Source organism: Vitis riparia, chromosome 6 (assembly GCF_004353265.1).
Source record: "Vitis riparia cultivar Riparia Gloire de Montpellier isolate 1030 chromosome 6, EGFV_Vit.rip_1.0, whole genome shotgun sequence".
In the NCBI taxonomy this organism is placed as follows: domain Eukaryota; kingdom Viridiplantae; phylum Streptophyta; class Magnoliopsida; order Vitales; family Vitaceae; genus Vitis; species Vitis riparia.
Genome location: NC_048436.1, coordinates 19,964,844 through 19,991,500, shown reverse-complemented (window position 1 = coordinate 19,991,500; position 26,657 = coordinate 19,964,844). Strand labels below are relative to the sequence as shown.

At 32.4% G+C, this 26,657-nt stretch overlaps 2 protein-coding genes across 4 annotated transcripts; one reads left to right on the top strand and one right to left on the bottom strand.

Annotated features, from left to right (window-relative positions):
* Window positions 1-6,044: 6,044 nt before the first annotated feature.
* Window positions 6,045-18,504, top strand: LOC117916907. 3 transcript variants are annotated; one of them, XM_034833131.1, is made up of 9 exons: window positions 6,045-6,223; window positions 8,635-8,728; window positions 11,474-11,666; window positions 13,518-13,567; window positions 15,409-15,493; window positions 15,648-16,435; window positions 16,901-17,191; window positions 17,280-17,336; window positions 17,947-18,504. In XM_034833131.1, the coding sequence occupies exons 1-9, from the start codon at window positions 6,219-6,221 to the stop codon at window positions 18,133-18,135; spliced, it is 1,752 nt and encodes a 583-aa protein (XP_034689022.1). In that variant the 5' UTR covers window positions 6,045-6,218; the 3' UTR covers window positions 18,136-18,504. The 3 variants fall into 3 exon arrangements, with proteins under 3 accessions (XP_034689022.1, XP_034689021.1, XP_034689020.1); XM_034833130.1 differs by having other exon boundaries at window positions 8,624-8,728; XM_034833129.1 differs by having other exon boundaries at window positions 8,554-8,728.
* A 393-nt stretch (window positions 18,505-18,897) lies between these two features.
* Window positions 18,898-20,893, bottom strand: LOC117916909 (lysM domain receptor-like kinase 3). The gene has a single exon (XM_034833132.1). The coding sequence runs from the start codon at window positions 20,484-20,486 to the stop codon at window positions 19,062-19,064; it is 1,425 nt and encodes a 474-aa protein (XP_034689023.1). The 5' UTR covers window positions 20,487-20,893; the 3' UTR covers window positions 18,898-19,061.
* Window positions 20,894-26,657: the final 5,764 nt, after the last annotated feature.

Sequence of the window (26,657 nt, the reverse complement as noted above, 5' to 3'; positions counted from 1 at the left end):
AAATTTACTTCTTCACTATTTACTATATTTTCTTAAAGATTTGAAGATATTCTAGACATAGACGTGAATATTGAACTCATATCAAAACCTAGTATAGAGCATATTCACAAATTTACAAACCTAATTGAGTAATCACCAGAAATCTTACTATTAGAAACCTTTTCTTTCAACTAAAATATACTCGTCTAGATCACCTCTAAACAAATTGTTACTCCCAAGATAGATGATAAAAATTTTCATTATCTTTTCGGTGATCTCTTTGAAACCTAACAATTTTATGAATTTATTTTAATTAATACTGACATTGTCAAAATTAAGCATAATACCGATAGTTTTGATAACTCAGAGTTTAGATACTTCACTTGTCATATCTTTAAGATCTTCACAATTTCATAGTGGAGAAACAACCCAAACACACTAAGAGAATTCTCTAAGCCTTTTAAGCCAAGATATTTTAATTATTGGGACTACCAATGTGTTTGGTTCCATGTCTTCTTCATTTAGAATAAGAACTTCCATGATTTATGAATGTTTTACTTTTAGTCCAAATTTAAGTTAACTCTGTCATTTGAGTGTTGGTGGAATTATTTTAGCCCTATCAAATATATTTTTCCAAAACCATTCTTCAAGGTTTTGAAATCTTTCAAACAAATTTTGCTCATACTAAGGAACTTTTAGTTTTCTCTTAGCTTCTTTTCTTTTTTTAGTTTTCTCTCACACAAAAAAGAAGGTGAGGTTAACTCAGAAGAAGTATATGGATCAAAAACTCCACCAATAGGTCAAAACTCAAGAATTGACAACCAACAACATTCTACATGCGAGAGAATGAAGATAATTGAAGGAATCCTTTCCTCTACCAAAAGATTAAGATGTTAAACAATACCTAGTACAACCATTAAAACTCTTAAAACCAAAGTCAATGAGATAACTTCAAACAAAAGCTAAAGGGTTCACATGGAGATTCTTCAAACAAAAGTTAAGGCATCTTAAGCTGAAAAGTTAATATGCCTACAGTAAAATTGGTGTTCACATAACTATAATAAGATTTTTCAACTAATGACTAGAAGATTGGTGCTCACATGACTATAATAAAATTCTTTAGACAAAAGTTGAAGATTTCACATGGATTTCAATGGTCTTAGAGGATCCTTAAGTTCTTTATTAAAAGCTCTTGCAAGGGTAACAGAAGAAAGTTTCTTTTTTCCTCATCATTTCCACCTCTCTCATTTCTTTATTTATTTTTATTTTTTTCTTTTGATGTAAAGTAAAGGAAGTTTTAGAGTTTTCATTATAGGTTGTTTCTCCTTATGAGTTTTTAATTTAATAGATATTAAGATGTTTTCATGTGCAAATATTTTCATGTTCTAGTATTGAATTTTGCTTTCACATTTTCAGTTAAGTTATTTTGATTTAAAATATTAGTTTAAATCAAACAAGAATTCTTACAAAAGTAGAATTGAGGTTGAAAATTTGGATGATAATACTTTTAATGGAATGAAGTTTTTACTATGAACAATGAAGAAGAGTTATACTTTTAGAGTTGAACAAAAAAACAATGTGTAGGCAAGATTTGTAGTTTAATTAGCTATTGATAATCTATATGCTTATATAATATTTTATTTTTATAAAATTAAAATTTTTACTTATGTTGTATTTTGATTTTATAAAATAAAACGTTTTCTTATTATTTAATGAAAGGGCATAAATATTATTTTTAATGACTAATTTCCTTGTTAGATAAAATATGTTTTACTATTTTTATATTCAAATACTAAAAAATTAATCATATTTTTTCAAGTGTTTTTGTTTTGTTATATGTTATCCTAATTTTCCTAAACATAAATGTTTAGTTTGAGTATATTGTTGTTTTCCATTTTTAAAATATTGGAACTCTTGTAGACTTATCTTTGAAATATAATGATTTTTTAAAACGGTTTAAAAAAATTAAGCAACTAATAATTTTTTTCTATTTTTAAAAGTTATTTTTAAAAAATGAGGTAAATCCACACATTTTGTGTTATAGACTTATAGGTCTTAAATTCTAATTTTGTATATAAGAGTTATTACTTATTACTATTTTTTATTTTAAAAAATTAAAAATAGGAAATACATGAAATGGACCTCTTGGGAGTTTGACCATCGAGGAACCATTCGAACTATGCTTAACAAAATGAGCGTCTAACCACAAAGTTACTTAACCACTTTGTTAAATAGTGCAGTAAGCTATATATTAATCTTCTTTATTAATTTTTATCATATAAAACATTTAAGCAAATATAAATATTTACATTTAATTTTATTTTTATAATAATTATTAAGGAGAAGTATGAAAATATTATAAATTCATTAATTTAATAATTTTATAAATTCTAAAATAATAAATTACATAGATATATAGATAGAATTAAATATTATAATTCTTTTCATCTTAAATATGTCTTCAAATTTGAATGTTATATAGATTCTATTTAATAAAATCTAAAATATTAATACATTTATATTTATTTTCATCATTTAATTTGACATATCAATTACATAAAATAAAATATTATTTAAAAATTTAATTATATCTATATATTTTTTAATTCTTAAAATTATTTTTAATTTTAATAAAATATAAATTATATATTTATAAAGTCACCGGTTCAACCATTGAACCTTGAACCGATAACTTTTCTGATTTAATGATCAGTTAAATTCTTAAAACATTGAAAATGACACCTTAGAAATCAATTTTCTATTCACATATTTGAAAACATATTAAATTTTAAGTTTTAAAAATAAAATAAATAATATCTAAATAATACCAAAAATTTTAAAATTATAAGGTTTATTTGACAATTGTTTTCGAGAACAAGTTTTTGTTCTTTATAACAAAACCATGAAAGCACGTTTGATAACCAAAAACTATTTTTTTGTTTTTTAAGAATAAAAAATAAAGTGTTTCAGATAATATTTTTTAATTATTTTATATTATTTTTTAAGAGCTATTTTAAAAAATAATTATACAAACATGTAGAATGATTAAAAATAAAATAATAGATATAAATATTATTTTTAAAACATATTTAAAAATAAGTTAAAAACATTATAAGTTTTCAAATAAACTTTTATTTTATAAAATATAACCGTTTTAAAAAAATAATTCTAAAAAACTAATTTTCAGAACCATTTTAAAAAACAATTACCAAACAGACCTATAATATCTCAAAATACATTTTAGAGATTTGTTTTTTTTTTTTTTTTTTTAATTTCAATTCAAGCTCATGCCCATTATTTAGGGAATTTGATAAGAGTTTTTATTTTTTATTTATTTATTTATTTTTAGTTATTTTATGTTCTCGACGTATAAAAAATGGTGACCCGACAAATGCTAGTCTAAATCATTTGTATTTTGGGAATGATTCACTTGCTTTATATTTAGCTTTATATCTAAGTTATATTTTCTTATATTTTAATCCTAATTTTGAGTTGGATGTGAAAGTTTTTTAGTAAGGAAGTCCTAGGTGAGGTCTCATCATTGAAGGGGAATCAAATTGGAATGAAAAAATGACAAGAGGGAAAGGGAAGCAGCCCAAGTAGGCCCATGGAATGGAACCAAAACATTAGGCCACGTTTGATTCCAAGAAAAATTTAAGGTTATGCGTGTGGTTGGGAAAGTGGGAAGAAAAAAAAAGGAGGAAAAATAATTATCTCAAATTTGATTATATTACAAAGAAATGTAAAATAATAAAATATAATTAAGGTTGTATATTTTTAAATAATTTAGTTTTTATATATAAGAGTTAAAATAAGTACATATAAAAATTAAATTTAAATTATGTTTTTTTTATTATTTTAAATTCCTTCTTTTTCTCTTTATTTTCTATTTCTTGCATTTTTCCTCACATTTTTTTAGAATCAAACCTAGAGTAGGAGTACATTTGGTAAAAAAAATGTCAAAAAAATAAAATAGATAGAAAAAGTATAAAAAAAATTATATTAATTTAAAAATGTATATGTTTTTAATTGATTTTAATTATATTTGATTTTCTCTCATATTTTTCATAATAAAACTATCTCTAATTGTTGTTTTGTTTTATTATTATGGATATTGGCTTGATTTTTTTTTTTTTTTCTAGTCATGACATAAATCATCTTGCTTGAAAGAAATAAAAAATGTCTTAACCTGTCCTAATTAAGGAACAAAGTGATCGAAGATTAAGTTGTTCAAAGATTTGGTAGTCTATGATTAGCTCGGATCGATCCATCATTATCACCTTACCTGCTTCTTCGAAGACAAGAATATAAAAAAAATTAGTTCCTTAAAATTTTGTTTTTTTTTATTAACTACTTTAAAAAAATTACACATAATCTTTAAAAATTAAGTATGAGCTTAATATCAAACTGGTATCAATTTAAAAGTAGGGTCAATCATAATACATTACACGTATAGTTTGAAGTCATTATTTTATACTCTATTTATGTCATATGCATTTGTATCTTAATCCTGCTTTAATTCTATAATCTCAAGACTACATTTTCTCATATATGTTCAATTATTTAATTAGCATATATTTTCAAATTACCATATTCCAGACATTTATTCATTCAACGAACAATTCCCTGATACACAGTGGACTACTGGAGGAGTCACATGCCCACTGTGGCTTTCTAGTCATGGGGACCTCTTGTCACTTCCATCATCACTTTCTCTTCTTTGACTATGCCCTCTTGCTCGTGACTCCATACCACTCTCCCACAAACTCCACCATCTGATAAGACCGCCCCTCTTTTTGGCTTGTCCATTTTCATTTTCCTCTTATGAGTTTTCACATATAAAATAAGTCTGTGCTATCGTATTCCTTGTTTCATAGATCTGGTTGTTGGGTAATAGCTACGTTCAATCATACACAATTTATTTATTTTTTTCTTAATAAAATTTATAACTTTTGAGCTAAATATCTTTAATGTCCTTTTTGGACTTAAAGTTTTAAAACGTGGGGTAAAACAAACCTTAATACAAACGCCCACGTTGACATCGGGATTGAGGATTGGTTCTGATAACATATATAACGATTTACACCAAATCATATAAATATTATTCACTTTAAAGTTAAAAGATTCATCATAACTTTTAAACGTTTTTATAAAATTAAAAAGAGTTTATATTTATATAATATCAAAAAAATTTTTTTATATGTAACGTGAGATTTCATAAGTTATCTCAACTCTCATTATTCTTTCATATATTTTTTGAATTTATGATCTATAATAATTTCTTTGCTTGATATAGTTTTATTTTTTAGCTTTATATAAAAGTTTTAGTCAATGCCATAATAAATACAAATATATATGTATTATGTTATGAATGGTTAAAAAGGGATAATATATTTTGTAAATTAAAATAATAATTTAAAAAAAATTTGAAATATAAATATAAGAGTTTGTCCTGTAATTGTATTTAAAAGAAGTTTTGAAAAATATTTTTAATGTTTTATAAAATAAAAACTTGTTTCAAAACTTAAAATATTTATAATTTATTTTTAATATTTTAAAAAATAATTTTTATGTTTAATGTTTTATTTTTAATTATTTTATATGTTTGTTTAATTAATTTTTAAAATAGTATTTAAAAAATAAGTGAAAATAATATAAAATAATTAAAAAATGTTTTTTAAAAAATAAAAAATATGTTTTATGTTTTATATACTTGATTTTTTTTTTTTTTGAAACTCGGATCCGACCCATTTTCACCACTCCAAGAGAAAAATGGATTGTCTTCCATACAAGAGTGAGAAGGAAGCGCGTGGGAGACCAAATCACATTTTCCAAGATCACGCCGTCCCTGACCGACTGACCATCTCCACTACAAATCGTACTAACGCCGTCATTTGCATGGACGGCGGGTGAGCAAAGGTCAGACTCAGGTGCCCACGTGTCGAGAAGCGGACTCCAAACCACCTCTTGGTTCCCACTCTATTAACCATTTCACGTCCGTCCCATAACATAAAAAAGGTAAAGAGGTTCTCTCTCTTTCATTCTCTCTCTCCTTGTTCCTTGTTCCTTGTTCCTTGTTCCTTGTTCCAGCCTCTCTCTCTCTCTCTCTCTAAATTCATAGTCGGTTTCAGCTTTTCGGTTCCAGAAATTCTCTCCGCTTTCTCTGACACTATAATGTGGTGTTTTCTCAGTCGATTTTCTCTGTAAATTCCAGTGTTTTTGGGTCTCTGAATCGTTTCATGAGGTAGTCTTCTAAACTTCTTTTGTGCGTTTACTTTTGAATACTCTAATCTGCATTTCTGGTTTTCTTTTGTACTGTTTGGCTAGCATGGCTTTGTGGAAGTGCCTTTTTTCGCTTTTGACGCAAAAGCAAGCTAATATTTCTCAGTTCCTGCTTTAAAATGCAGGAAAAATACTTGTAAACTACCGAAAGAAGATGCTTTCGTTTTCGAAATTTCCTTTTTGTTTTCTTTCCGGTTTTGTTGTTCATGTTTGTATTTACGGTGCGTTGATTTTGTGATTTTCTTTCTTTTTGGATTTATTTGCGGGAATGTAACGGAGGGGGGTAGAGGCATTCTCTTAAGCTGCCTTGGGTTCTGAGAAAATGTAGGAGACAAAATAAGAATTTTGAATCTTATATCAGTGATTAAGAACGTGGGAGACTCAAGAACCTGAAGGCCTAAGTGAGTTGAGTTATTTATAGTACGTGTAAGCATAACAGAAGGAATGATATTAACTATTAAAAAAATTGTAGGGGAAAAGTTTAAGACTTAAAAGTTTTATTTTTATTTTTAATTACCTTTTCCTCCATTTTCTCAGCAACCGAATTTGGTTGTCCATGGGAATTGAACGGTTTTGTTGTTTCTTACCTGATACTTGAAGGTGGAAACTAGTTATTATGTTTGCAACCTTATCTGGCAATGGTGAAAAGTTGGAAGACTCAATAGAGAGGAATCTAAAGTGGGGTTATAATATCATTGGGTCAATAATTGATGTCCGATGCCTGGAAATTTGAGACTGTTAGCTGTTCCAGTGCTGTTGACAACTAAAGAAGATCGATCTTGCTTATGCATATTGATACCCAGGATATTATGAATATGAAATTTTAGATAATGGTTTTGCATCCTTGTATAAATGGTACTTTCCACATGCTAATAGTTCCAAATTTGAGAGTTGGACTAGTTATTGGTGCTCTGTTTTGCTTGCTTGTGTGGTTTTACAATATTAAGGGATAAGGCTTCCTGTGGGTTCTGGTGGCTTGTACCCAGAAGGAACACCCACATTTAGGTGGGTTGCCTTTGTCAGATATTAATGAATATTTTTCTTTCAATCAGATACCGAAGATTTCCTTTGTTATAGCAATTGCTGGCTGCAAACTTCTTCATTTGAGTGGTTTCTAGTGTAATTTAGGATTAATTTAATGCTGGTGAGCTGAAACAATGCACATACCATATTGCATGAATATTTTATTCCACTGTTGTATGAACATTGAAATTATCAAATCTAGTTGGTAGATGTGTATGAACACTGGTGGAATACAGCAGTGATGATAATTTTAGAAGAATTAGTAGTGATGGGCAATACAATGGTGGTACTGGACACTGTTATGGTGGGGGTGTGGTGCTAATGGCTGGGGTTGTATGAGCTATAGTAGCATGATTCCGAGGAATCATAGTGGTGGCAGCAATGACAGAAGATTGTGCTCTGGTGATTCAGTGAATATAGGTTAGGTTTGTCTTAGCATCTGATGATCAATGATCATTCATTAGAAAATAAATTATAACTTTTAGTCTGGGGGTCTACTGGAAAAGAGTTTGAGTTTGCAGCAATGGTGCTGAGTTACAAGTGGGGGTTGACTTTACTGTGGTGGTGGTGACAGCGGAGGTTGATGACAGTGGTAGTGGTTATTTATATTTATTTTATAAATCAGTTATTGCTAATTTTGCTACTGTGTCCATCCATTTTCTAATTAAGAAATAATGGTACCTTTCGGAGATTCACTTCAGTGGAAAAAGAATTTGACTTTACAAGCTCTTATAGTAGTGTATATGAAGAAAAAGGACTCATTTTTATTAATCAAGAAGGTTGTAAATGGATATGTCTGTGGTTTATGCATGATATATGTTACTGTATTAAAAATTTATTCAAAGCCTTAAATTAGTCCAAGTAATAGATACAAGACAAAGCTGACCTTAATTCAAAAAAAAGTCGTAATCCCAAGGCTCAATGAATCCTTTTGAAAAACAATTGGAAGATATAGGAATATGAATCAAGATAATTGAATTACTTAACTATATAGTAAGCTTTAAAATTAAATTTAAATATTTAACTAAAATAATGTTCCTCTAGGTATTGAGAAGGAAAATCACAGTTGTTGATGGATCTTTTTTATTTTTATTTTTTTGGTGAATCGGGAATGTCTTACATTCTCTAACTTTAAACTTATATCCATGTTCCATATGTAATTATGCATGAATAACTTTGTTATATTTTTGGCAGACATTTTATTTATTAACAATAAATATACCATTGTGTTGGAAATTGTTAACAATTTTTAGGTATACTTTTGTTAAGTTTTAAATGCAGTGATTTTACATGGTGTGATGTATTTCTTGTCCTTGATTTTATGCCTGGCATTTTGAAGAAAATGTTAAGACATGGGCACGAAGAGCAGAAACTAGACACACCAAAGAATACCTCAAGTACTTTGGATGAGGGTGCAAACATGTTCACATATAAACTTATTGAGGTATGGTCATTTCTCGTACAAGTTGATGAAATTTTTTTTTTCTGCCTTTTCTTATGCACACCTGATTCAATTCTGGAATTGTGGCTTGTGGTGGAAGTTACTTTGCTCTCTTAGTTTGGGTGAGACATTTTCTTCCAGTCAATATTGTTCTAATGGTATTAGACACTGATTTGATTTGTAAGGCACTTCAAAAGGCAGTTTCTGTCTGTTGCTCCAGATGGGGGAGCATTTTAGATTTTTAAATTAAAGTTGTTCACCTATAGTTTCTGAGCTATATTTGAAAACATGGTGTTATAGAGTGGAAACAGGACCCCATTTCTCATGAAGATGGAGGTATATGTTGAAAAGGGCACATGTGCAAGGCAACCACTGGGAGGACTCATGTCCAATGGATTATTTCCTTTAGAGCAATATATTCCCATGATGTCATCTGCTCTGTCCTTCTAACTTGGTCTTACTTGGCTGGGGATTAGCACCAAGGTAGGGCCAAGTCCATTAGTATAACTTGGGTCTTACTTGGCTGGGGACTAGCACCAAGTTAGGCTAAGTCCATTAGTAGTAGCCTCTGTACACGTGTCCAGGCTCTCTTATAATGGTGCATTTTCCATTGACTTAGCCCCTAGCTAGCTTCTTCTCTTGACCCAACAAAGCCTAGCTTCCCTTCATAATGTGGCCCTTAAGTAGCCTCTAATACATGTAAGGTTCTTACTGAGAATTTAAGTAGTTTATAAGTGAAAAGTTACATCTTTTTCTTTCCCATTTTCTTGTAAATGATAAAGGTGTGGGTTTTGGAGAACACTTCAGAAACTCTCTTTCTCCCTCTCTCTCTCCTGCCCTCCCTTCCTTTCTTCTCCTTTTTTATTCATTTTTTTTTTTTTTCAGTTGTATCAAACAACTTGATATCAAAGCCTTGGTTTCTAGAGTGATTGAGTTCAAAGATCTCTTTTTGTTTATTCCCTTGTTTGTTTGCCTTCCAGGTCATTTTTATGACCCATTAATCTGTTGTTTACCTCTTCAAGTGTGGATTGGGGCTGCCAATGGGGAAGGGTGTTAGCTTTATATACATTGTTGGCTCGTTGTCCAACAGTTAAATCTTTAGAGTTAAAGTTGTGGAAGCCAAAAGGAGGAATATGAACATAATGTATACAGCCAAACACTTTGGATGAAGGAATTAAGGAAATAGGGGGCGATTTGGACACAAAAAGGACAGAGGTGTGCCTGGAATTGTAAAATATGATATGAAAACTGATTGATGAGAAAAATAGCACATAAAAGGTTTGAAAATGAAAAGGAATAGTCATGGTAAAGGAAAGAAACGGTATACTGTATACCCTCAAGGAGATGACAGATGCTCCATTCAGAAACTCCATTTTGTTCAGGAGTTTTTACATGAATTTTTTGATAAATTATCCCATGATTGGAGAAATAAAAACCTAAACCTTGATCAATGCATTCACTGCAATGATTTGTACAAATGGCACCAATTTTACATTGAATAGAACATCAAGCGTGTTATTAAATAGTTGAACGCATCATATACATAAGTTTTATGTTTGAAAAGACAAGCCTAAGTGACTTGAGAGTAACTATCTAAAAATATCAGAAAATAAGGATTCATAGATAGGGGCTCACAGGAGAAGGCCCCCAATCACAGTTTAAACAAGATCAGAAAAAGCATTGTTGACTCATTATCTAATAACTTGACTTTTAGGAATTGAACCAGATCAGAAAAAGTATTGTTGACTCATTATCTAATAATTTGACTTTTTGGAGCTAAAAGATAGCTTAACAGCTCTTTTGATGGTGCATTTCTCGTGGATTTTGTCTCTAGCTAGCTTCACTTCTTGACCCAACAAACTGAAACCTCCTTAAAGCTCCCTATATGCAATAAACCATGGCAAAATTTGGCACATTATTTTTTCCACTACACTGCACATCAGCCACTTGAATACCAACATAAACAAGTTGTTTGACCTTAATTTGGGGCATAATGTTGTTTTTTTAAAAATGAAGTTATTCTTAACTATTTTTTAGAGTACAAAGGTCCTTATTTTTTCATTGGGCTTTTAAATCTAGGGTCAATGTTTAACATTCGGAGATTTGGTTGGTGATAAAATAAGATTAGGTTTTATTTATGGCGTTCTGACAAAGGGTTTCAAAGGTGGGGATGTAAATGCTATCGGGGGCAATTTGAGGGTTTTGGGCTAAATTAATGGAAATGGGATTGAATGCTTTGAATTTGATGATTTTAATACCTAGAGAATTTAGATTGAGTTATCTTTTCTGACCATTACTTTATTTCTAACTTGAGGGTGTTTACAGTACATGTTGTTTGTGGGTTTTGACTGTGGAAATATGGGTAACATCACTATTAGGGGTTTTTTTGCTTACATTTTAGTTTGTAGCTTATCTACTTCACCTTTAGTGTAGCTTTGAAGCCCTTCTGGGTCCCACATTTAAATTTGCTGTTGTCCTGTGAATAGGTGATAGGTTTGGAGGCAAAAAAAAAAAAAAAAAAATTTTGCTGTTGCCATGTGAATAGGTGATAAAATTGGAGCAAACAACAGATATAGTGTAGATGTTCTGTGGTGGTAATAGAGCCTCAGTATTCTCATTAGTATGATTTGAGACATTCTATGGATAAATGTTTAAGGTGTTTTTAGTAATTTTGCTTTCTTTTCTTGGCTCACTCTCTCTTTCTCTCTAGCTCTCTGTCTCTTGACATTCTCTCTTCTTTTTGTCTAGGCTGAGGGCAATGGATCCTTGTTTCCTTACCCAGAAGATGAAGGCATTGGAGTGGAGTATTTACTAGCGGAACCTAAGTGTAACAATTTGGTTGATGATGTTTTAGGTTTTGAGACATTGAATCCTCAGAAATTCTTCAGTGTTGGAGATTTTTCACTCGCTGTTGAGAATGACCAAAGAAAAATTGATGGTGGTAATAGTCTATTCAAGTTGTAATTGTATGTCTAGCTAACTTCTTGTCTTTCTCTCTTCTGGTCTATAGTTACCATAATATGTACAATGCAGAAATTGTTAGGATAACCGCTGCTAGCTGTGGATCAACTTTCTTGTTGGCCAATGTTGGAAATAACATGTCTTTCCTGTGCAAGTGCTATTAAAAGTATTAGGTCTGAAAGAGAACATCTAGGGTTCTGTTGTAAGATTGGAGAGCCTATTTGAATCTCATACTGCACAATGGAAACGTAGGTTTGGTTCTTTGCTGCCAATGTAGAGTCAATCAACATATCTGTGGATAATATGCAAATGAAACATTGCTCGGGGTCTAATTTGCTGCTGATGTAGAATCACTCACTACATTTTTGGTCTGTTTAGGTGCTACATCCTTTTCTTAGGCCTTGGGAAATGTCCATTCAGAGGAAAACACCAATGATAGTGTCACTCATTGTAAAGGTTCTCCTTTTCCATGATATGAGTTATGGAGAGTAGCTATTGAAATTACCTACAGTTTTTGAAATTCTCAAGAGTTGAATATGGGTTTTCTGTAAGTTCTTAATTTTTAAGATATAATTTGCACATTGGTCTAATTTTTAAAAGCAAATTAAAAGGTGTTAGCGAAAGAGTGGGATTAAAAATCATTTGTACTTGAGCCAGTCAAATGATTGAAGAACTTTTGTTGTATATGCTGCCTTAGAATGCATGTTTTTTCCCCAAGTTTTAGATTTGTCTTGGAAACTCAATTCTAATTGGCTTTCAAAATCACCATGCTTCCCTACACTTTCTTGAAAAAAATTCACTTGTAAATGTGCTTCGGTTAGTCATGCCAGTTGGGAGCTCTTGTATCTGAAGATTAGAGACATCATTACATGTTGATTTTTCTATTTCACTTGTCAAGGTCATAAATCAGCTTGCAGAAATGTTTAGTAGTTCATTCTGGCTTAGCCCATTAATTGGCCCACTGATATCTGGCTTAAAAAGGGTGCTACATGTGTCATTACTATGGACTATGGGGTGGTTGTATGATACATTTTATCTGAGCTATTCATGTAAAAAATCACTTCGTATACAACATGAGGTTATACAAGTAACATGAATGCCTTGTCTTGTTCTCTCTTAAAGATTAAAAAACTAGTTGGCTTGTGAGAATAGCACACATTGATGTCTGCACATATTGATGCATGCAAAATAGTTGTCAACATTCTTGATTGTTAGATTATAGTTTGCATGTTCACATTTATGTGCATCTCTTTATGGAGATTTTTAATGTATTTAATTAATTATAAATAGAATTTGGTCTGCCCCTGTAAAGAAAATGGAATTTGGTTTGTTCTTTGACATTATGCCTACTGAATTGATGGTTCTTCATGTTTCCAACACATGGTTTCTATGATTTCTTTTTCTACCTACAACATTTGGTTCTGATGTTCTAAAGCTTCCTAGAAGCTGAAACTTTTGTTGGGGCAATAGTACCTAGTTTGTAGAGTGTTATTGAGATAGTCTTAGTGAGGCAAACAAATGCAAAATGGTTTGCTTGTTCTTCAGTTTTGACATTTGGAGCTTCTTACAGAAGTCAGGGCTATTTTAATGGTTCAATGCTAACACATTCCTTTGTAAACTATGTTTTAACTAGTAATTCAACAGAGAAACACAATGGATGTCTTGTTCTGTTGATTTGAAGATTGGGGGTGTTACTAGCACTTGATGAGAGTTGGTGTTTTTTGTTGAGCAATTTGGGTATCTCTTTTTTGTTTATAGTTGGTTTAGCTTTTTCTATTTGTTTAGTTATTTGCTTTTCTAATAATGCTTTCATATGTGATTTGTAACTCAGATGCACTGGATTCTAATCTCACTCGAGAAGAAGAGCATGCAAGCCTAGAAGTATGATCATATTCTATATTTGGCTGTTCTTTGGTTTTTCAGCATATCTTTATGAGGATATGTCTAGATGTTATCTTTTTCTTCCATAATTAGATCTGTTTGCTATATATATTAGTATGTATTATTGCCAAAAGCTCTTGTTGGTAGTGGTTGCATTGTGTCATATTATCCCACTACTTTTTACGCCTTTAGTTCCACTTGTTCTGCTCTTGAACTATTCTTTTTATGCACAATTATGGAAGAATTCTGTATATTTCTCACTGATAATTTGATATTAACAGGCTGTAGAAGAAAAAGGAAATGAACAAATCCCATAAAATCAGGACACTAACTATCCTGAGATTATGCACACTAAATCCTGTACACATATCCAGACTGATCATTCAATTATTTTTCAAATCTATCATCTTTCCCATACTCCCCTGCAAGCTGGTTTGAATAGTCAATCATTCTTAGCTTGCTTGTAAAATCATCAAACAACTGTCTAGGAAGCCCTTTGGTGGTGCATCAGCCAGCTCTCGGTTAGTAGAGACATGATATGCATATTACTCCTTTTTCCTGTTTCTCCTTGATAAAAGTGTCAATGTACCTCGCCATGCTTGGTGCGACCATGTTGTACTGAAATATGAGCAATATTGATAGCAGCTTTATTGTCACAATATAATTTCCTAGGAGTCACAAGAAAATTTCAATTCCTAAATAGCATCTTCAACCATAGCAACTCACAGATACCTTGTACAACAGCTCTGAATTAAGTCTCTGCACTACACTTTACAACAAATGAATGTTTTTTACTCCTTCAAGGTACTATGTTACCTCCAACAAATGTACAATACCCAGAAGTAGATCTCATTTGATTTACTAAACCAGCCCAATTTGCATCATAAAATGCATCAACATGCATTTGTTCTCCTTTCTCAAAGAGTGCGGAAAACCGCTTACTGTGACTCTCATCCACCCATCTGTTCCACCAGAATTTAGTGTACATACCATTTCTAAATCTGAATAGCTGTTCCAATCTTAAAATCATCCCATACTCTTCTAATGATCTTCCTAAAGTTCACTCCAAAAGATACTCACCTCTAGGGTGCTCCATCCCTCATCCATTTCCTTATATTTGGCTTGAATGAACTTTCTCCATGTACTGTCATTGTCATTGGCAAACCTTAATAACCATTTACCTAGTAAGGTCGGTTTAAAACCTTCAACCTCCTGATCCCTAAACCATCATACTTCTTATCCTTACAAACAATTAGCCATCTCAATAGATGCATTTTCCTTCCTTCTAGGTGATCAGACCTTTGGAAATCTTTTTGAATTTTTTCTGATCTAATCCTTGCCCGTGGGGGCACGAAGTAAAATTTTGAGCTATCCCTTTGAAGCTCAAAAAATGAGAAGATTTTTCGTTAAAAAGTGCCGAGTAGGAAGTCTTATTAACTGCATCAAAAAAAAAAAAAAATTCTCTAATGGCCCTTAGAAGCATAAAAAATTGGAGAGAATTAATTTTCTTAACTTTCAAATTTAGTAAAATGCTAATGTACACCATATGCTCTCCCTGCACAAAATTTAACGTCTGAAGATGCATTTAGATTTTATTTCTAGGAATGAATGTTTTCTGAAACGTGTGTATCTATTAAATTGAATTGGTTTGTCATCTTCTTGCTTACTGATGGATTCAGACTGCCCATGTTTGGTAAAGCTATGCCCCTCAAACATGTTTTTTTGCTTCATTTAATAATGTTCTGCTTCAGGCAACAGTCTTTATCTGTGAGGAAATGTATAGATAAATTAGTTAGTTAAAAAGTGTTTAGTGCTATCATGAGGAGGCTCTTCATTTGTAGTTTCTTGATGGAATGCTGGAAGGAACTGAAGGAGTTCTTCAAGGGATGAATAAAGTACCATGTTCTTGTGAAGATTTTCTTTTGGGTAAATCCTTCTGTGATATACATTCTTATTATTATTATTATTTTTATGTCGATTGCTGCTCTATTTTGCCATCCTAATTTTTTTCCTTTTCTCTCTCTCTCTCTCTCTCTCTCTGTTGTCTTTTTTGGGTTTTCTTTTCTACATTTTTTTGTAGATACCAAACTTGCTGATCCAGTTCCAAATTTGGAGCATGGTCCATGTGGAGGCTCCTCTTTTGGAAACTTGGGTTTGGAGAGCCCCTCTTCAAGTTTCAATGGAAGAGATTCTGGTGTTAAATATACTTATAATCAGAATTCTTCTTTGCATGACAACATGACAATTCATGGATTACATGAAGACTTTAAGAACATATTTGGAGGAGGAACATCAATTAAGGACAAGCAGTGGCTAAAACTCCATATTTCATTTGGTTTGCAGAACCTTGTAGAGTTGGACAACGGTTTGAACCTCTTGAAACAGGGTGTAACTTTCAATGACAATGAAGCCAAATCAAACTTCTCATCTAGGAATGAGTTCTGCAGCAGTGCATCCATCTCCTTCTCAAGTGTGGTCAATGATAAAACAGTGTCAGGACGCCAACAAGTGAAAAATGATTCTTTGCAGGCATTATCTTCTGATGATAACAGAGTTGGATTTTGTATTCTAGATTCAGGAGAAAAAGATTTGCTTGTTACACAAAAAAGATTGCGTAAGCCCACTCGGAGGTACATTGAAGAACCTTCAGAGCAGAAAGGAAAATATCATAGTAGAAAATGTGGAATTTCTTATAAAAGGTCGAAGGATAAATTTCCACATGTTGGATCTCATGAGCAGCATCGCCAAGCTGGATTTGGAGCATCATCATTGGATTGTCAACAGGAATTCTTTGAAGGAGCCTGTATCCAAGTACCATTTGGTCTTCCTGTACAGGAAGGGTGCTCAAAGAGAAATACATCAATTTTGGTAAGCATGTTCTTGTTGAATGGATTGCACGAAAGTTTGTTATATGTTTTACCTTTTCACAGGTGTTTTAAAGCCTGAATTTGGCTGTTGATTCAGCTGAGAAGATGGGTTGTTCCAACTTGGTTGAAAACATGGGTTGTTCTTCTTCTTGAGAGTTTCGTTGTGGTATAAAAGTTTCATTTCCATGGGATGGACTAAGGTGGTTCTTTTCTCAAAGATGACACTTTTCTTCCACATCTTATTCCTTCAGCAGCCAGATAGGTCTTCCCAATATTCTCAAATCAATATTGACATCACAGTATTCTCCTTGCTCGATATTGTATATGGTTTATAGATGTATCCATTCTCATTTCCCTAGAGCTATTTTAATTGTTATTCACACATATATGCATGTTTGGCTAAATACATGTGATTCTTGAGTAAAATTTCTTGACATCAAATTTCATAAATGTCATTTTTGTGCAGGGGTGCCAGGAATCTGAGGATTGCAAGGACAGTGGAAGCTTGGTTCCAAATGAAATTTCTGAAATGGAGCCTTTTCCAGCTGAATCTCAAGATGATATGTCTGAAGACGATTGTATCACAATTATAAATACTCAAAAAGGTAGAAGTCGTAGAAAACACCATATGTTGTGGACGCTTTCTGAGGTGATGAAGTTGATTGAAGGTGTTTCTCAGTATGGTGTTGGAAGGTGGACTGAAATAAAGCGGCTACTTTTTTCATCATCTACTCATCGGACATCTGTAGATCTTAAGGTATTGGCACTTTTCAGTTTTTGTATGATAAATTTGATATATGTTATTCTTCAGGATCTGATATTTGGTATCCAACCTGGGATTTCAGGACAAATGGCGTAATCTTCTAAGAGCTAGCTGCACAAGGTTGCATAATAAGAGAGAGGTTGGACTAAAACTGGTTTCTTTTTGTTTCATAATTTTTTTCTTTTTTGTTGCCCTTTTAAACTATATCAATAGACATTATTATAATGAAATCGGAACTTAGGCTGATCAAATTATTAGTTTATTCTATTTGGACTGATCTTTGGTATATTCTAAATCTCATGGATACTACATGATTCTTTCAATTGTCAAAATCTTGGCATTCCTAGGTATCTGAGGTTGTCTAGATACAAGAAATGTCATATGCATGCAATAGGTAGAAAGATGCACCAGACTGATGATGGCAAAGCGGAAACTCGTCACTTTCATATTTTTGTAAAATTTCAAACTATAAGTTAAGTCATGTTCCATAATGATTCCTTCAATTACATCACAATAATGTAATGATTTTGGGCGGCTTGCAGATGCCTATTTATACTGTATACTGATTTTCTTTGTTTCTTGTTGACCACTCTTGCCTTTGCTCTGAAGAAGGGTGAGCATTGATCTGTTTTCTAACTTTTGCAGTGTGTTGCCCAGGAGAGAGGACTACACTTTCTCATACTTTAATTCTTGTAAATTGCATTTTTATCATAGAAGCTGAGATCTCTTTAACAACATGGTTGATGCAGGTCGAGCAAGGACGCAAGCATGCATCCCACCAAATTCCGCAGTCTGTTCTGGGCCGTGTGAGAGAGCTGGCCCTCATTTATCCATACCCAAGAGGACGCAAGTCCAAGGATACGTGTACTCCTGTTGTGTCTCCCATCCCTTCCTCCACGGGTAAACTGGTTCCCATGTCGACTGCTGTAAAAGGGTAATATAGTCTTATAGAGCAAAAAAGTTACTTGAAATGTGAACTGAACCACTTACAGACTCGAAATGTTTTACTGGGAAAAACGAACAGTTGAAAATGAAGGTTCACCCCCATCAAATACCGATCAGTTTTCTTCTCTACTTGGCATGTACAGGCATGGTGGTTTTATGTCTAAATCCTTTGAGTGGGATGGATGGCTGAACGTGTTGCTTGTACAAGCAATCTTCAATCTCTGAATCCAATTGCTTGTAACTGGTTGTTGAAACTTTTGATTGACATGTCGTTCTCCTGCAGATACGTAAAAACAAAACCACTGCTAAATGGGATCAACTTCATATGGACTAAAAAAACAATGACAGATGTCATTTTTTTACGCGCTTTCCCATATACCTCTCATGTTTGTTATTATTTGGGAATGATGGGTTGCTTTACTACTCCATGCGCGCACGCGTTTGTTATTTGGGTATGATGGGTTGCTTGACTACTTCATGCGCGCACGCGTTGTTTCTGATCGCATGTACACGGTGCTCCAGTGAATAGGGGGTGAGCCGTGCGCCCACTTTGTTACAATTACATTCTAAGGTCCTGGGTGCGTTAGCGGTTAGCCAAACAAGGGCGTCAGGGCGGCGTGAGTCATCATCACTCTAAAAATGACCACTTTTAGGGTCAACCATGTTTAGTTGATGTTTTAGTTAAGGGCAATGGATTGGAACTAAGATACTGAGTCTTTTCTGGAGACTTTCTAGCATTGGATCAATCTAGTTTCTTAATCTCAGGCACCATTTATTGAAATCTCGAAATCATGATTAAACCCCAAAAAAGGGTTGAAAATTGGCCGCAACAAATATATAATGTCCACCAGTTGCGTCACAATCAAAACGACGCCGCCCAACAATTGATAAAAGGATTTAAAATAAAAAAGGGGGAAACTCAACGAGGAGCCAACGAGACCGAGATATCAGTAGGAACCTTCAACTTATCCAACCAATTCTTTGACTGTATGAGAAGCTTGGAAATCTTTCCAGAAACGTGGCTCATGTCGGGCCGTTGATCAGGGTCCACGTGTACGCAGTCCAGTGCTAAACGTGTCACCTTCTCCGCAACCTCAACCGGAAAGGAGTCCTTCAGCCTCTTGTCCACCCACCTCCTCAATCTCCCATCTTTACCATCGGTATCGTCGATTGCTGCTCTTGCAGTGTCGATCACCGACGTTCGTCTGAATTCGCCGGTCGTTTTATCGAACTTATATTTCAATGGCTCTTCGCCAGACAAAAGTTCCAGGATCACAACTCCGAACGCGTACACATCTGATTGCTGCGTCGCCACTCCGGTGGATTGGAATTCCGGCGACATGTATCCTCTGACACCTTCGAATTGCATCGCTCTGCTATTCGTTCGCTTCAACTCCGGAGATTTCGTTGACGAAAAGGACTCCTCTTCCACGATTTCGCCTTCATATTTAGAAACCTGGGGCTGCAGCTGATTCTCGTCGGTTTCGCCGCACAATTGGGCCGTTCCAAAATGGCATATCTTGGCGTTGTGCAAAGTCTCCGCAATGGATGTACGGTTACTCTTTATAGGCTCCGTAATGACAATGCTGTTACTTTTTATACGGTTATGCACAAAGCTTATGCTCAATCCAGTATTGTTGTGGATGTAATTGAGACCATCAGCGAGATCCGCGGCGATCTGCATTCTCGAAATCCAAGTCGACAACACAGTGAAGTCCGGGTTCCTCTGGTTTCTCAGGATATTCGCTAGGTTTGCTCCCTTAACAAAGTCATAAACTAGGTATAAGTGTTCACCAGAAATCGACGCTCCGAGAAGCCTGGTTATGCTCTTGTGATGACTTCTACAGATCACAGACAATCGTTCTTTGAGTTGCGCCATCTCCAGCCTCCGCCAGAACTTGCGCTGGAACACTATCACATCCTTGCCGCGGAGCGTGCACCGCCAGCACGCGGTGGAAGAAGACGACGGTGAGTACCGTTTAGCAAGGAAATTATTGGTGGCGGAGCTTATCTCAGAGAAATCGTAAATGTGAGGATTCTCCGGCAACGAGTCGCGGAGGCTGGACAATGAAGTACGGCTGGAAATCGATGTTACTGATGAGCCTATGTAGCTCGAGCCTGTGGCGTAAGGAACACTGCTCACGTTGCTTGTGGAGGCCTCTGATGTTGAAGCTGTTCCTGTTGATGGCCTTGGTCTTGTGATTTGTGGAATTCGCGGCGTTCCCTGCTTTGTTGAGGTTTCTGAGGTTGAAGACGTTGCCGTGGATGATCTCGATTTTGTGGTACTTGTTCGCTGCTTCCCACTGGATTGGACCACATCGGTCGCCATTTTGGATCTACACATGAAAAGATTTGGAGATCAGAACCAGAATAATCTTGGAAAAAGTAAAGATTAGGGTTAGGGTTATGGCTTTAAGAATCGGATGAGAATTCAAAATTTGGGGGTGTGACAGAAAAAGGGCAGAAAAGTCGGGCGGCCCAGTCATGAACCGGGAGCTACTAATGAGCGCATGTATTAGAAGCTGGCTACGGATAAAAGAGATTGAACGTCGGCGCTTAATTTGGCCGGAACAACTGGAGTAGAGGCAGATCGCAGAGGGAAAAGCAGAAGCTGAGGGTGGTCCCCGTCGAATTGATCGCCAGCGGGGAGCAGCGAGGTATGTCTGATATAAATTTTTTTTATTGTCATTTTGCAAAAAGTGCAGGGTCTGTTTGATCTTTCCGTTCGTTCACTTTTTATCACCTGCTGACCAATGGATCTTAGTCTTGTGCAACTTTGCTTCTTCTAGCTTTTAGTCTGGGCTATGAATCTCAGCCAAATTATTAAGAAATGAATAATTAAAAAATGCCCACACGAGTGAAATTTATTTTACTAGGTCTAAATTCTCAAATCTTTAGTTATATTTTTCTTAGGGCCAACTCAGCCTTTAAATAAGCAGAAGCGTTTAAATGACTCAATTATCGATAGTATTCATGATGCCAGCAACAAACACAATTTAAGAACCCTACGTTGAAATGCAAATTTTGTTATTAGGACAAGAGAATGGTGGTGTTTGTTTTTTGATTGAATAGAAAAAGTTAAAATTAAAAACTTATTAACATCAATCAATATAATTAAATTAAATTTATTGATAATAAACTCACTTTAGTTATGTTGGTTAATATTAAAAAGATACTTTTATCTTAATAGAAAAAGTTAAATATTTTAATTTTTTTATTTAGCTAAAAAATAAACCGATCGAAGTTAAAGCCTATTCTCCTCTTTTTTGTTTTTTTCTTGTTTTTTTCAGGAGAATTATGATCCATGTGTATGAGGTGATAATGGTCCTACAAAAGTCTACAAAATTTGTGAAATTTGCCCAAATGTCAACAAAATCATACACTTAAAACAAAAGAACGTGATTTTGTCGTAATTTGGAAAATACCTTGTAGGCTGAGATGCAAAACTACATCCACTTAAGAGCTAATTTTATTCATGTGTTTGGCTTTTTCTTTAACTATTTCTTTGTAAAATATGTATTTAAAAAGTACATATTTTAAATATATATATATATATATTTTAAAATGTTTTTTTTTTCAAAATCCCCATAAGTATAATTATTTTTTAAATTTATCTCATTAATCCTATTTTAAAAAATTGTTATCACTTCACTTTAATTTTTTATATATATTTATCCTTATAATTTTAAAATATTAAAAATATAAATTTATTAAAAAATTACTAAAATATAAAAAATTAATGAAGTTCTAATAATTTATAAATTAAAATTAATTTGATAAAATAAATTATTAATTATTTAAATAAATTAATGTTAATAACAAAATATTGTCAAAATTTTAGAAATTAAATCTCAAACAAAATATTTTGTGTAAATCAATTTAATTTTTATTTAAAATGTAATAAAACATGTTTTAATAAAAATAGTTTTTGATTTTTAAAATAAATAAATATGAATATATTAAAGGAATTTAAGTTAATTTTTTTTTTTAAAATTGATAAACATTATATTCACCATACCTATATCAATTGCATTAAAAAAATAATTGTTATATATATATATATATATATATATATATATATATATATATATATAATCGCATCCTTTAGTTTTGACTTTTTGCTTTTTCTATTCCATTAATTTTGGCTATTGTGAATGCGGATTTGAGTTGATTTCAATCTTCGCATTACATCTTTGACTTCTAATTTTTATTCACACAATTCTATTGATTTCAACCATTACAACGACATCTTTTAAGTTCCACTTTTTTCACAATTTAATTAACACAATCATATTGTTTAGATCCAATTTCTATTGTTAAGAAATCATCGAATTCAATTATAAAAATAATATTATTGGGTTTGACCTTTACTTGTCAATTTGGTCTTTCCTTTAATATTAAAATTATCGATTTCAATTATAAAAATAATATTATTAAGTTTCACCTTTACTCGTTAATTTAGTTATTTTTTTCAACGATATTCGTTGAAATATTGGGTGTTGAATAAGTTTGGCACAACAAGGGAAAAAAATATCTTAGTTATATAACGTTAGAAACTTTTACTGGGTAAAAATGTCATTTTCTTCAATAATATTCATTGGAATATCGGGTGTTGGACGCCTTTGACATGATAAGGAAAAGAGATATGTTAATCGGCTAGTGTTGGAAACTTTTTACCATAGTCAGAGGCGAAAAAGGTTATTTTTTGGGTGATATTGAAGGTTATTTTATTTATCTTATCATTTTTATGCATTTTCATTAATTTTTAATAGTTTTCGGCAACATTTTTATTAAAATATTTATCAATATTTCATATTTCGAACCTTTCATAACTCTCGTGGCAGGCTGATTTTATTAGATTATATTGTCAGAATTTGCTCATGAAAATGTACAGATTTGCTAAGCATAGGTCTATAATCTACTATTCTGGGTCAAGGAATTTACAAAAAAATATGGAATGCCGGCTGCACACACTGACATTTATGTTTCATATATATGTATTATAATTTATAACCTTATCTTAGCCTACCTAGGAAGTCTTTTGTATGACTATATATTTTATATAAAGACACACTTGCATGCTTGGCCACGTTGATGGTATTGTGAGATGTGCAATTAGATATATTTATCCATATCTATACTATATTATTTATGTTAGTGTAAATAACTGTTGCTTATTTTCTCTTTTAAAATATCCTACCGTTTGTTCCAGGAATTTGATTTTTTATTTTGATACCCTTTTGAGATTTGAATATCAGTAACGTTTTTGACCCAACAGATGATTGACTCACAAGATTGGTCAATCTCTGCCTCAAAAAAAATCAAACATAATTAAAAAAAAAAAAAAATTATAGAAGGCAAGAGAAACCCAAGATTGGAATTGTATTGGCCCTCATTCATCATCAATAGCTGTGTTGAAATTAAGATTTTCAAGTTTTAAGAGGTTTCAACAAACCAAGTCTTTCCGGAAGGATGTTAGAAGTAGATTATGTGTCATCAAAAGGGTATGATTGGAAACGACTAAAACATCGATTATTCAAACGTTATAACCTGGTAAGTGATGGGATGGACACTTGATGCAATGATTAAAACATCGATTATTAATCATTCTTTCTCTTAACCTTGATAATTGTCCTATTTTGTTAACCAAGGATGTAAGTGCTTTTGTTTTTTCTAGGATTTGGTCTCTATATCTTTTGTGCTTAGGATGCATGATCCTTGGCATGGTTGAGTAATGATGATGGGTTAACCACTAGTTCTTCACCCATTTGTTCATATATCAATCTCCCTGGCCCCATTCGTTTTCTCAAACTTCCTCTAACCTCCTGGTACGGTTGATTACGTCAAAGTACCATTGGGCATGTAAAAAACTAGGTTTTATGAAAAAACCCATCCCGTAATGGGACAAGTTTCAACTTTAATAAACGGGTTTGAGAATTTTTTTAAAATCCAGGGTGGGTTCATATATTGACTTGTCCTGTTCCGCATCGTCCCGATTATATATAAAATTATTATTTTTAATTAATTTAATTTAATTTTTAAAATTAACTTAATTTAATTTTTAGTTTACTATTTTTAATAAAATACATTATAAAAAAATAATATTTTAATTATTTATAAAATATATTTATTTTAATGTAATTAAAAATTTTAAAAGTAATTTTTAAAAAATTAAAAATTAAAAAAAAAAGTTAAACGGGGTAGATATGAGAATTTACCATATCCGTTCCACCTCGTCCCGTTTAATTTTTTAAATAGGATAAGGATGAGAACTATTTTGAATAAACGGGATGAGGTTGGGATGGGGGCGACTCATCTCGAATCCGTCCCGTTGTCATTCCTACTATGTCTAAGTGAATTTGTTGGTTTGATATGTAAGCATGCCAAAACAATTTAATGGTAAAAAATGATGGTCCAATTAGAGGAGTTACTCATCGTTGCTAAATACTCGAATTCTTCCGGTTATGTTAGAAAATGCTCCTATATGCTTCTTCCTTGGGTGATTGTGTGCATGTTAAGGCCTTTTGCATGCATTAGGTCCATTTTTATGCCTAATATCAAGACTTTTATCCTATCTAATCTGTACTAACACCAAAATTAGCGGGAGATAAAAAGTATTCATAAGAAAAATGACTGTTGGAAAGCCAGTTCCCGAGGGCTTCTAGGTCCCACTTTGTGTAAATTGAACTTTTAGAGACTAATAATTTAATAAAAGATTTTTTTATCAAATTAATTGAGAGAAAAGTACATTATAGAATATTGACCATACCAAACTATGTCAGTGTCCATATGAAGTTTCTCAAAGGCAATGTGTTATATACTATTTTTGTAGTACTCTCTAACTACAATCTTCCACGTATACAACTTCGTAGCAGTTTTTCGAATCAATCTCTATACCACTGATTAGTTTGCACTTGATGGCTAGAGAGGGTATGACATTAAGGTTGGTTTACTTACTACTCTTTATCCATGTATGCTTTAGAACATTTATATAATAGAATCAATTAATCTCCTTTAACTTGTTAACATAAGAATTGGTCAAAGAGTCCACATAGATACATTTTGTGTAAAGATGCATTTTTAACTATATTGAAATTGTTTGCTCGTTAATAGATTCTCATAACTTTAGAATACATTCGCGTATTTAAGAGAAGTTTATACATTTATAATACCAATTTTTTTTATATGATATTAGATATCATAATCCGCTCTTAACCATATAGATATATTTATATATATACATCAAAGATAAAAATACCATTTTTATGATATTTGTTAAAATATGGAGTGTTAGACGTCTTTGACACGATAAGAGGAAAAAAAATCTTAATTGTATAATATTGGAAAATTTTTCATTATAATCAAAGGCGAAAATGTCATTTTTTTCAACGATATTCGTTGAAATTGGGTGTTGAACAACTTTGGCACAATAAGAGGAAGAGATATCTTAGTTCTATAATGTTAGAAACTTTTATAGCGTAAAAATGTCATTTTCTTCAAGCCTTTGACATGATAAGAAAAAGAGATATGTTAATTGCTTAGTATTGGAAAGTTTTTCATCATAATCAAAAGCAAAAATATCATTTTTTTTCAACAATATTAGTTGAAATATTGGTTGTTGAATAAGTTTGGCACAATAAGGGGAAAAAACATTTTAGTTATATAACGTTAGAAACTTTTACTGAGTAAAAATGTCATTTTCTTCAACAATATTCATTGGAATATCGGGTGGTGGACGCCTTGGGCGTGGTAAGGAAAAAGAGATACGTTAATCGGCTTGGAAACTTTTTACCATAGTCAGAGGCGAAAAAGGTTATTTTTTGGGTGATATTCAAGATATAATTACGTAGTGTTGGGAAACTTTTTCACCATTATCAAGGGTGAAATTGTCATTTTCTTCAGCAATATTCGTTGCAATATCGGGCCCATATTCGGGCCGATGGAATTTTGTGTTTCCGAAAGGACTCCTTCTGCCTGACCCAATAAAACCAGCCCACCCTAAGCCCCACAATCTTTCGGCTTGTGTCACTTGGAAAGTTACATGAGTTTTAAATACTTCATTTGCATCTCACACCTTCCAATGTGGAATGTCTTTCTTAGAAAGAAATTGAAAAAAAAGAAAGGAAAAAAAATTATTATATATCATAGCTGTGAAATTGGAAGAGCGTGCTTGCATTCAACCAAATCTTCCTTTGTGTTAAATATGCACATGTAATTATATATCTTTTATATATTATATTATAAATTAATTAAAATAAAATTATTATAAATATTTAATTATAATTATTTTATTATGTATTTTCTATACTAGTTAAATCCAAGAGAATTATCAATATTTAAAAAAAAAAAATACTTATTTACATGTAGTTTTTTCTTTTATTAGCTTCAATATATTCAAAGAATTTTGTTTCTTCCATGCAAATTTCATTTGCAGATTCTAATAAGGCGTTTTATGGACTAATTAACTGTTCGAATAAACAAATCTCGATTTTTTATTTTTAAAATACAAAATTTT

Bases quoted from the DNA above. Each gene is read 5' to 3' on its own strand.
- LOC117916907 (XM_034833129.1), top strand. The intron at 17,192-17,279 runs GTATTGGCACTT...CTGGGATTTCAG, and splicing joins GGACATCTGTAGATCTTAAG to GACAAATGGCGTAATCTTCT. The intron at 17,337-17,946 runs GTTGGACTAAAA...TGGTTGATGCAG, and splicing joins GGTTGCATAATAAGAGAGAG to GTCGAGCAAGGACGCAAGCA.
- LOC117916909 (XM_034833132.1), bottom strand. From the start codon at position 20,486: ATGTGTAGATCCAAAATGGCGACCGATGTGGTCCAATCCAGTGGGAAG.